We start from the raw sequence: 12,322 nt of genomic DNA, 5'->3' as shown, positions 1-12,322 counted from the left end.
TTTCCCCTTCTTTCCTGATGTTGAGGATGTAAATAAGTGAAAAGAAAAAGAAATCACCTGTTTGTGTGGAAATGTTATCAATCCAACCGAGTACTATGTATGGACTTCACTATTAGGGGCCATACCTTCTATTAAGTTAATGATAAAAACCAAACTATATTCCTCAATCCTTGCTAACAGATGATTACAGCTTAATCCAATAACTAAATAACCAGAATGAAATTTCAAGTCTTGAAACTTGTAGTGAAAAGTAAATGTGGCCATAGGATGATTAACACTATTTATAAGGGTTTATGTAAGCTATAATGACACAAATATGAAAAGAAAATGCCCTTGAGCAATATTTTGGAAGCAAGTCTACAAGGAGCCTAACCTAACTGGAATGACAGGTTGGAAATGTGAGATGTTATATTCCTATTTCAATGTTTTCAGTTTTCAGTTTTCCCACCATTCACTTTCCTTAAATCAGAGGAGCATTGATGGATTCAATTTTATAACTCATCCATGTCAAAGCAGTAATAGTTAGCAGCAGCTAATCTGTAAGCTTTTCACAACCAAATCCGTCTGTTTCTTAAAGCTGTTTATGGTTTCATTTCATGAGGGAGAAACAAGTATGGTCAAGTTTTTTCATGCTTTTCACAACCAAATCCGGCTGTTTCTTAAAGCTGTTTATGGTTTCATAAAAGAGAAACAAATAGGATCAAGTTTTCCACCCTTTCTCTATTTGTTGAAAGCAAAAATCTGACGTTAGCAACACTTTCGAGCAGGAAAACTGCTATCTGTTCTATTGATTGCGTTATAGGTTCCATCTCCCTTCCCTCATTTCATATTCTAGTATTTTTTTCCTCCCAAAAATATTCCAAGTGGAAAGATGACCATCTTAAAAATAAGGGTGAGTAGAAATCATTGATTGCAGATTTAGTTGAATTTCTTGTGAAGGAAAAGAGGAGGAAGATGAAGATTTCAGCAATAGAGAAGAAAAGAGAATGAGAAAAAAGTAAGAAGTCAACCAATATTCTTAGATTAACCGTAGCCGCCAATAAGCATGAGGGTGACAAAAAGCATATCCTCAGATTCTCGGAGGAGTCCAATAAAGTTAACTAGAGGGTGACAAAAAGCATGAGGAAATTTAATAGTTTTGTGGATGCCTTTGAGCTTAAAGAGATTCCCTTAGCCCATAAGACATTTATATGGTCAAACCTCCAATCTAGACTCATTTGCTCTAAACTGGATAGATTCATGTTCTCTTTGGATTGGAAAGAACATTAGGGAACCTTGGCTTCTAGAGCTCTCCCAAGGGTTACCTCAGATCACTGGCCCATAATATTATATGAGGAAAGGTGTGGAGGTTCTACCCCCTTTAGATTTGAAAATATGTGGTTACTTCATCCATGGTTTACAAACAAAGTGAGGGAATGGTGGCATGACTGTAACCCACTAGTGGAATGGGAGGGAATGAGATTTCATAAGAAACTACAATTCTTGAAAGCAAGAATCAAGGAGTGGAACTTGATAGAATTTGGGAGGATAGAAAAAAGAAAGGGAGATTTGATGGATAAGATTAAAAGCCTTGACTCTAAAGAAGAAAGGGGAAAATTTGGAGAGGAAGACAATGATCTCAGGAGAGATTTGAGAAGACAGGTAGAGGATTGTCTGCACAAGGAGGAAATTAGTTGGAGGCAAAAATCTCGATGTAAGTGGTTGCAAGAGGGAGACAGAAACATAGGTATTTCCATTCTCTAGCAGATGGCAGGAGAAGTAAGAACTTTATCTCCAAATTGGTAGTAGATGGAGTCGAGTTAGTACAACAAGAGGAAATTGCCAGGGCCTGTGTGGAGCACTTCAAATCTATTCTAAGAAGGCATGTGAGTAGAAGGTTTGGACTGGCCAGATGTAGGGGTGGAGAACAGGAGAAGGCTGGAAAGAAGCTTTACTCTAGAAGAGATCAAGGAGGTTGTGTTTTCTATGCATAGAACTAAAGCTCCAGGGCCGGATGGGTTCACAATGGCTTTTTATCAGGACTGTTGGGATATCTTGAAAGATGATCTCTTGCGAGTGTTTGAGGAGTTTTTCAGGAGAGGAATTGTCAATCCGGGTGTGAACTCTACATTTATAGCTTTAATTCCAAAAAAGAAAGATGCATCCCACCCCAAGGATTTTAAGCCAATTAGCCTAGTTAATAGCTTGTATAAGATCATTGCAAAAGTGTTGTCTATGAGGTTGAAGAAGGTATTGCCCGATATCATTGCACACTATCAAGGAGCCTTTGTGAGTGGAAGACAAATTACTGATCAAATTTTAATTGCTAATGAGAGTGTGGAGAACTTTAAGAGGGATAAGAAGGGAGTGGTTTGTAAGTTGGACTTGGAAAAGGCTTATGACTTGGTGGACTGGGATTTCTTGAGGAGAGTTTTGACTAAATTTGGGTTTGGGACTAGATGGTGCAAGTGGATCATGGGTTGTGTCAGGAGTTGTCATTATTTAGTACTAGTGAATGGGACAATGGTAGATTTCTATCTAGCTAGTAGGGGTATAAGACAATGAGACCCCCTGTCTCCTTTCTTGATCATTCTAATTGCGGAAGTTCTGGTGAAACTGATTCACAGAGCAAATGCTAGGGGGCTCATTAGAGGCTAGAGAGTTGGGAGGGTGGAAACCCCCCTCACTCACTTACAGTTTGCGGATGACACGATTCTATTTTGTGAAGGCAGTAATGTGAGCTTGATCAGGAACTTGAAGTTGGTGATACAACTGTTTGAGCAAATATCTAACTTGAAGGTTAACATTGGGAAAAGTTGTATAGTGGGGGTGAACCTAGAGGAGAGAGCTCAGGGAGAGTGTTGAAATGTTTGGGTGTGAAGTTTCGGAGTGGCCTTTGAACTACTTAGGGTTGCCATTAGGTGATAATCCCACGCGAGAGAGCTTTTGGAACCCGGTGGTGGAAAGGTTTGAAAAAATATTGGTATCTTGGAAAAAGAACTACCTCTCTTAGTGAGAGAATTACACTAATTAAGGCCACGCTTGCTAACTTACCCATCTTTTCTCTATCGGTGTTTAAAATCCCAGTGAAGGTTGCTAATAGATTAGAGAAGTTTATGAGAGATTTCCTGTGGGAACCAGGAGAGGAGAAGAAGGATCACAGAATTAGCTAGGAGATAGTGTGTAGGAGTAAGTCTTGTGGTGGCGTGGGGCTTGGGAGTATCAGGAGAAGGAATATGACTCTATTGGAGAAGTGGTTGTGGAGGTTCCCTATGGAGAAGGAGAAGCTATGGGTTAAAATAGTGGCAAGTATACATGGGATGGAGGACAATGGATGGGACGCTGGAATTAGAGCTAGGACCACAAGCAACTCTCCTTGGAAAGCCATTCATGACCTGCTACCAATTTTCTCCCCTAATATCATGTATGACTTGAATTCCGGTAACTCCATAAAATTTTGGGAACAAACCTGGGTGGGGAGCGCCCCTTTAAAGGATCAATTTCCTTCTTTGTATGCTCTTTTTTATTTGAAAAATGAGTCGATCTCGTCTTTCATCACCCCGTCCTCTTCCACTTTTGGGATTAGGTGGAACTTGGGTTTAAGAAGGGATTTGAGGGACTTAGACCTCGACAATATTTCGAGCCTTATTGTACTTCTTGATAACGTTGTCTTAGACCCCACTAGGGAGGATTCTAGAATTTGGACACCTAACCCCAATGGCATCTTCTCTTGTGCCTCGTTCTTCAAAGTCTTAAGTCAGTCCACCAGTCCTACCTTTCCCCCTTTTCCTGTTGGTGAGGTTTGGTGCAGAGCAATACCTCCTAGGGTTGGTAGTTATTTTTGGGAAGCCTATCTAGAAAGAATTAACACTAGTGATCTACTCCAAAAGAAGAGACCCAATACTTGTTTGTCACCTCAGTGGTGTGTTCTATGTAAAGAGGATGGGGAGACTGGTTTTCACTTATTGGTGTCTTGCCACTTTGCGAGGTCAATTTGGGATTGGGCTTCCTCCTTATTTGGACACAGATGGAATCCCCCATCAGATTGCAGGGCCTTTTCTCCCCTACCTTTTTTAGGTGGCGGATAAAAAGGGGAAGGATAATGTGGAGAGGACTAAGGGTTGCAGTATGTCGGACATTGTGGGAGGAAAGAAACTCCAGGGTATTCTCAAAAACCCAAAGAGGAGCAGCAGATCTGAGAGCTATCATACATATTAGGGCGGTACAGTGGCTGAAATATTTGGAACTATTCACAGATTACACTGTGGATGACATGTTGAGGAAGTGGGGTGAAATTGCAATTTGCACATAGACCAAGTCAGTAATGAAAGTGGCTTGGACTCCCCCACCTAGTGGATTCTTGAAATTAAACTTTGATGGATGCAGTAGGGGAAATCCGGGGCAATCAGGGATTGGAGGTGTTTTTAGGGACGAAAATGGGGTCATCTCTGCCATGTTCTCAGGCCCAATTGGAGTTGGTGACTCCCTTAGAGCTGAGACCTTTGCAGTTATGGAAGGAGTCCGGAAAGCTAAGGAGTCGAACATCAAGAAACTCATAATTGAAGGGGATTCAAAGGTGGTGATAGGATGGCTGACTAAAGATCAAAATGGTTTATGGAAGTATAACAATGAGAGGAGGAAATTCATGTGGCTGGTGCGGGAGATGGAAGTTAAGACATGTTGGGCTAAAAGATTGGCTAATTCCCTAGCTGGCGGTTTAGCTAAACAAGGGGCAGAAAGGGATTCACTGTTTTGGGCTAAGTTGTAACTTTAGTGTATTCTTCTCTTTTTCTTCCTTTTATGAAGCTCTTAGTGGCTCTTGGAAGACAAGTGTGTTTGTCTTCCTCCTGTAAATTTTCTACTAACGATTTAATGAAAGTTTTATTGATCAAAAAAAAAAAAAAAGAATAAAGACAACTAGGCCCATCTCAACAGGGTGCAATATGGGTATTTTGGGTTGGATTTAAGACCAATCCAGACCCAACCTTAAGAATTAGATCATGGGCATAGGCCCAAACCAAGCCAAAGTCAAAACCCAAGAAAGTCATTCCAAAGACCAAAACAACCTAAACGGGAAGAGAGAGAGCATAACATATAGGTATATGTTTGTAACATATTAGTGCTTGAGCAGTGTACATTTGAATATACTCCAAAGTATACATGATACTATAAATTGTAGTATACATATATACGTTGCATAAATTCACAAATTACACACACACAATGTGCAAAACTTAAGGTTTGGTAAGGTGGTTGCACCTGTTCTATATTAAATTGCAATTTCTACAATGGCACCTTATGCTTTTTAGGTTTGAACCTTATTCACATGGGATAGGTTATGTTTGATTTGATAGAAAATAAGAGAGAAACAGAATGTTGAGGGAAAGTTCTTAACAAAAGATTCATGTAATTCCTCATGAACTTTCTCTCTTATTTTCTGTCAAGCCAAACACAGCCATAAGGTGTAATCTACAAGGTAGTTTATCGTAGTTAAAATGCAAATTTGTTACAATAACACGATTAGCCATTAGCCTTTTATGAGAAATTAAGATAAAATCACCCCTTAATCAATACAAATATTTTACACAGTTCAGAAAGAAAAGCATATACAATTCTTTTCAACCAATAAGCCAAAGGAATTGTCTTCCTGATTGGAAACTGGAGCTTGAATAGAAAGTTAATAGAGTTGTTTAAACGTTGATGGTCTCACTATCTTCCTTGATCCCAGTGTCCATTAATGAAAATGCATGCAGTGCTTCACCCTCACTTGGGTTTTTTTTTTCCCTCAGTTTTAGGCCTTTTTTACCATTTGACCAGTTCCATCATCTACCCACCATTCACATTTTAGGTTTGGACAATCATAAGCACGTACTGAAAATGATGAGAGTGCAACCAAGGAGACCCCTTTGCATATACTCACTAGTTTTGGCAGCTCAACAAGCTTCAGATGCTTCAGCTGTAGCAAGTAGATGAATTCATCATCACTGCTCTTACCATCTCTTCCATTCACAATTTCTTGGATTTTTGGACAGCTTCTCACTTCAAGTTGTTGAAGGGTTGATAGTTGTTGAGCTGCTGGCTTTGAGAAGAGATACTGCAGCATTGGACAATTTTCCACTTTCAAAATTCTCAAGCAATTTAGGCTTTGAGGTGGCACTGGCCCCTTCCCCCAAATGGTCATGAAGCTGTGGAGATTATGCAAATGCAACATTTCAATCCTTGGTAGAACTGCATGGCTTCTGCTTGAATTGCTACTGCTACTACAAGTTAAGCCATTCCCATCATCTATGAGGACTAAGGTCTCCATCTTTTTGCAATAACCAACTTCACAAAATTCTAGTCCATTCATGTTTTCCAACCCAAATTCTGACAGATATCTAGCAATCTCATGACAGATCAACCGGAAAGCACAAGCCCTTCTGAGAACCTCCATGATCTTATTGGAGATGTCATTAGTCCCCCGCAACCTCAAATATCTCACCCCTTCATGTTCATGTTCAAAATATGATGTATGCAGAGTCTCTATATCATCACAACCAACCAAAAGGCGGAATGAAGTTAAGCACTTATCCTTCCATGCACAACTTTCTCGGATGAAACGACTGAATGACTCCATTTTGGTGAAGAAAAAATTAAGATGGTTTAGTCGTTTCAAGGTGGCCAACTCTTCAGCTACAGCTTCTGCAATACTAGACCAGTTTTCATCTATCACAGGCCTGTGATCATTCCAGTAGACTCCGCCTATATTTAAGCTCAAGTCTTCGAGTAGAGGTAACCTAAATAACATGCCATTAGGTATCATCCTTTTCTCTTCCAGTATTTTACTAAACCGAAATGATACATGCAAACTTCTAAGATGAGTCAGCTTCCCAACTTCCGTTGGCAAATAGTCAATATAATCTCCAAGATGAAGAACTTCAAGGCTCTTCAGATTTCCTATTTGGCATGGAAGAGTCCTTATTTCACGACTACGTAGATATAACCGACGAAGAATTACCAGGTTGGACAAAGACAATGGTAGCTCTTGAATGTCAGTGCCTGATAAGTCAAGATCTTTAAGATTTACAAGATTTGATAAAGGAAATGGTAGCTCATGTATAGCAGTCTTTGATAAGTTCAGGACTCGAAGATTTACATGTTTGGGAAAAGATGAAGGCAATTCCCGGATCTTGGTCATTGATAGGTTCAGGACTTGGAGGTTTGATAGTTTGAAAAGAGATGGTCGCAACTCATGGATAGCAGTTTCTGATAAATTCAGGACTCGAAGGCTTTCTAGCTTGGAGAAAGATGATGGTAGCTCTTGGATAGAAGTGCCTGATAGGTTCAGTACTTGAAGGCTTTCTAGCTTGCAAAAAGATGATGGTAGCTCCTGGACAGAAGTCAGGGATAAATTCAGGACTCGAAGATTGTGCATGTGCTCAAAGAATGATTCTGGGATTGTCTCTAAATCATAATTGTTCTGCAGCAATAAGGTAAGGAGGGAGGTACATTCAGGTGCCTCAGGTAGTCTCCAAATCCCACTTTGCATCAATGAGATCTTGTGCACATGCTTCCATTCTTCTCTGTCTGGTGGATCATCCGTTCTCCTACCTGCTCTCACCAAGAAGCGATGACCATGGTTTCTGCCATCCTGAAGAGATGATGATGATGATGGTGATGTAATTCTTAGTGCTAGATCTCTAATCACATCATGCATCTTGACATTCAATTGATGCTCTCTCTCGATCCTTTCTAACAAAGAAGCATTTACCAAGCGATTTACTATCGCATGCCCTTTATCTTGTGCCTCTTCCATGTTTTTCTCACCTTCAGTTATAAATCCTTCCCATAACCAGTGTTCTATTAGTTCAGCTACTGGAATTTCAAAGTCTTCTGGGTACAATGCAGCATATAAGAAGCAATTCCTCACATTTTCGTTGCTTAATTGGTCATAACTGAACTTCAATTTATTGAACACTGAGTCTTCTATATCATCAATAATCTCATATTTAGCTGAACTCAACTCTTTCAGGGCATTCCTCCATACACGAACATTATTCTCATTCCTCAAGGAACCTCCAATTACAAGAATTGCAAGTGGCAAACCACGGCACTCATCAACCACACATCGAGCTATTTGCGTTATACCAGGAAAATCCACTACTTCACCAACTTTTTCATGAAATAGCCTCCATGCCTCTTCATTGGATAAGATTTCAACCTTGATTTCCTTATTAGTCTCCATCTTATTACAAACACCTAAGGAACGAGATGTCAATACTATCTTGCACCCATTTTCCTTACTTGGATTTGGGACTCCTACAGCTTCCAAATCTATTCTCTGCCAAAGGTCATCCAACAATAACAAGTACTTCTTGGTTTCTAAATGCTTCCATAATTTCCTTGCAATTCTTTCATCTGACTCACCAGCCAAATTCAGTGACAATCGCTGTGCAATCTCATTTTGGACCTTCCGTAGACTGCAACTGCTGGAAACAGTGACCCAAATGACAATTTGAAACATCTGACATATTTCAGGTAGGTTGTTCACAATCTTCAATACCCTTGTCTTGCCAACCCCACCCATTCCCCAGACCCCAATTTTTTGAACTCTGTCATCTTTTATGCAGTCTAATATCTTTCTCACAGTGCGATCAGTGGATGTGTTTCCCTCTGCCACTGAAGAAGGTAACTTCTCAACTGCCTTTAGAGGTGCATCAGCCACCACTCCACCCCCGAATTCGGATTCCTCTTTCAGCTTTGCAACATCATCTAGAACTTGAACTATACATCTGCCTACCTTCTTGCGCCAACAAATGTTGGGCCATGGGCACCATCCACTGAGACATTTCTTGTTTTCTTTCAACTCTGCTTCAATCACATCCATTTTAATTTCGACCTCCCTTACTTTTTCAAGCCAAGCTTTACATTCATTTGTCACCATTTTTGAAACCATGTCTCTGTTTATCTCGCATTCTATATCTGCCTTCCTGTTATAGAGGTACTGCACTTCCTTGTTAAGTATTTGGAAATTTCCTCTTAGGTCTTTTACATAGTTAATTCGACGTTTGATAGGAACCCATAAACAGTTTCCAATTGCCCAAATTGGTCCAAAGAAATCCATGATGCTACACATACTGTCATAATTGGAGAACATATGGTGGATCAACAATTATAGAAATAATAAAATGAACAAATGCAGAATATAATCACACAGACACAAATTAAAATATCTTACTAGTTTTGAGTACAACTATGCAGGAGAAAAGCTCTAGCAGTATAGATTCCTTGCGATCAGGAATTCCACTTACAGAGGAGAGAACTTTCTAGGAGGAAATGTTGCTTCAAAGAATTAGTGAGGGTTGTTGCACTGTTGCAGTACCAATCATATATTATTAAGATACCATACCATGAACTGGGTTCATTGTCAAAATAGTAAAAACTTGAGTTCAATACAAGGATCCTTATTTTTTCTTTGTTTTGGTAAAAAGTTATTAAATAAAAACTTACAAACTACTTACTTATATTATTATGATAAAATCCTATTTCTTTTTCTTGAACAAAAGTTTCCTAGTTTGTTGAACATAATCATGCTACTAAAAATGAAAAGGAAACCAGAAAAGGAAAAAGATTGCCTTCATTCAAGTTATTGCTTATTGGCCTAATTTGTATTTTCTGTTCTTTTGGGTACTAAATTGGACGTCAGGTTTCAATTATAAATAAAGTTTGAATTAGATTAATTCTGTCACGGTTTAAGATTGCAGTCAACTTTTACCCGTTCAAAAGACAATAACAAAGTCGAGGTGAGTTTTTTTTTTTCCTGGAAAGACAAACTTCAAAATAAGTTGAATTGGGAAATGCTTTTCATGTGGAAAGCTTACAAAAAGAAATTCCTTTTATAAGAGGATATATATACAAAATTAAACACCTAATATCTCTGCTTTTAGTTGTTAACACATTCTGTATCTCGTACAACCATTTGATCAGAAGAATTTACAGTTTTTTGATGAATCAGACACCACAGAACCTAACAAGATACTATGACATCATCCTTACAAGATAAAACTACATACCGGTTGAGAGAATTAAAGTAATGAAATTATTGGAAAAGTTCTATCCACTGCAACCCTCAACTACTGCTCTGTGCTGGCACTTCTGCATAACACCATGTAACAGCTATCATACTGGTTTTCCCTTTGATCGAGGACTGATTTACTGGGTCTGCACCAGATGGCCCCTATACAGTTCTGTGTGACATCAAGAAAAGCAGTGCTAAAACCAATGGTGAATTAGAACTCAGGATCCAGGGTGATCTCCTAAGAGTTAGACCACTATACCATCATACTCTTTCATGCCTGAGAAAACTCATCTTGGATTAATGGGGCTTTAACGGGCTGGCCTTGACACTTGACAATATATATATATATATATATATATATATATATATATATATATATATATATATATATATATATATATATATATATATCAAGAAAACAATAGAGAGAAAAGATAGCATTCACTTGCGTGCCAGGGACGTTGGTTTGACAATTGAAATTTGAAACACTCGTTTCCTGTTCATTGGCTAACCGTGGCTTCACCATCTGCTTCTTTATAAAAAACTTCGAGGAAGGTGGAAGGTGGTCACCTTGAAATTTATATTTCATACTTATACACAATTATATGATTAGTCGTATTCTATAGTTTTTTTTTTCTTTTTTTTTTCGTTTTTCTATTTGATAATGAAGTCGTATTGAATAGGTTGATTGTCAATTCTAAATTTCTAAGTTACAGCAATTTAATGAATTAAACAAAATAGTTATGTCCTGTTCCTTGAACTCCACATTTTAACAAACACTTAGAAGATGCTTTTGACCATTGGGTCGGTGACAACAGAATTAGTTTTGATGCAAATTCCTAGAAAACTCTGATATAACAAATGAATCTGGTAATCTGATCATGTTCATTATTTATTCTTTTATATATACAAAATGTCTTCATCCGACAATAATGGTGACTGGTGAACGAGTAGTTGAACCGGTGACTCAGAGACATGGACAGTTTACTAACCTATCGTTTGATACGTATCGGTTTTTTAATAAGTCCGGATCACATGTACGTAATAAAATATATTCCAACCAAGGTTAAGTATTGATACAGGGCGATACGCCGGTAGGTGTATCAAACTGTATCGACACTCTTTTTTTAATTTTTTCGAATGTGGTTTAGAGGGGCCAGTTCAAGGCTAGTTTACCCCTTTAATCAATTTTTGACCCGAAACATCTCCTGTAAGGACGTATCGGAAAGGCTCCAATACGATACGTATTAACTGATACAAATCGATACTTTGAACTTTGATTCGAACACCTTCTCAACACAGTCTAACACCCTATATCTCATATATGGCAGGTCCCAATCATACGGTAAAATGTGCAGTATCAGATCATGTTTTTTTATTTTTTTTATTTGCTACAATGGTATCAGATATGTTGGAAGGGTAATGGAACGTGTTTTAATAGCAAGAGATCAACCATTCTTTAAGACTTTAACCCACTGAAACTGAAACACCATGTATAGCGGGTCCTTAATGTTTAAACAAGAAGAGATCACATAAGTGCCCCACAGGCTCCCATATGCATATCTTAGCGTACATTGGAGACATCTCCCAAATTTATCATTGGGAGATGTTCCCAGCAAGGTTGGTACTGTTCAATATTATTTTTTATTTTTTAAACTTTTTTTTTCAATTCTAATTCAGGGGGCCACTTTAAGGTTCCTCCACCCACTGAACCGGTCAGAACCCCGATACACCTTTTATAGGGGCATATCGGGGTGCTCCCGATACGATACGTATTGGCTGATACACAACAATTTTTTGAACCTTGGTTCCCAGTGCTGTGGAGCGCACCCTGTGGGATGCTGATGTGAACTCAAACATGAGAATTCCAACATATCTATTGTTAAAAGAGAAAACCCAGAACTGTTGAAAAGATATATATATATATATATATATATGGAAAAAAGCAAAAGGGTTTACGAATTCTACCCTTTGAATCACATGATATGCCCAAAAAATTTGTTGCATTTATTGATACTTTGAACCATGCCATCAATTTATCACTCTATATCTCCTACCCAAAAATTCTTCCCAGTTCCCATTGGGGGTGGCTATGAGTCAAGCTCTTCATGAGCTGCTTGAGCTCAACTCAGTTTCAATCGAACTTCGAGCCCAATTTACAAGCTCGATTAAAAAATGAGCCGAGCTCGAGACTGATAGAGCTCAGCTCGCGAGTCAAACTCAAATATATATATATATATATATATATATATATATATATATATATAATATAATAAAAATATTATA

General features: G+C 38.4%; 1 protein-coding gene across 2 annotated transcripts; it reads right to left on the bottom strand.

The window, feature by feature from the left end:
- Positions 1-5,493: 5,493 nt before the first annotated feature.
- Positions 5,494-10,333, bottom strand: LOC148845330 (uncharacterized). 2 transcript variants are annotated; one of them, XM_088953475.1, is made up of 3 exons: positions 10,032-10,333; positions 9,197-9,328; positions 5,494-9,095 (listed from the first exon to the last, which is right to left on the bottom strand). In XM_088953475.1, the coding sequence occupies exon 3, from the start codon at positions 9,092-9,094 to the stop codon at positions 5,771-5,773; it is 3,324 nt and encodes a 1,107-aa protein (XP_088809601.1). In that variant the 5' UTR covers position 9,095; positions 9,197-9,328; positions 10,032-10,333; the 3' UTR covers positions 5,494-5,770. The 2 variants fall into 2 exon arrangements, with proteins under 2 accessions (XP_088809601.1, XP_088809600.1); XM_088953474.1 differs by having other exon boundaries at positions 5,494-9,328.
- Positions 10,334-12,322: the final 1,989 nt, after the last annotated feature.

Source organism: Nelumbo lutea, chromosome 7, assembly GCF_056320005.1.
Source record: "Nelumbo lutea isolate HS-2025 chromosome 7, American lotus-T2T, whole genome shotgun sequence".
Taxonomy (NCBI): Eukaryota; Viridiplantae; Streptophyta; class Magnoliopsida; order Proteales; family Nelumbonaceae; genus Nelumbo; species Nelumbo lutea.
The sequence above is the reverse complement of the archived record's forward strand: the minus strand, read 5'-3'. Positions and strand labels throughout refer to the sequence as shown.

What these genes read in the sequence shown, in the direction of transcription:
- LOC148845330 (XM_088953474.1), bottom strand. Translation starts at nt 9,115, where the DNA reads ATGTTCTCCAATTATGACAGTATGTGTAGCATCATGGATTTCTTTGGA.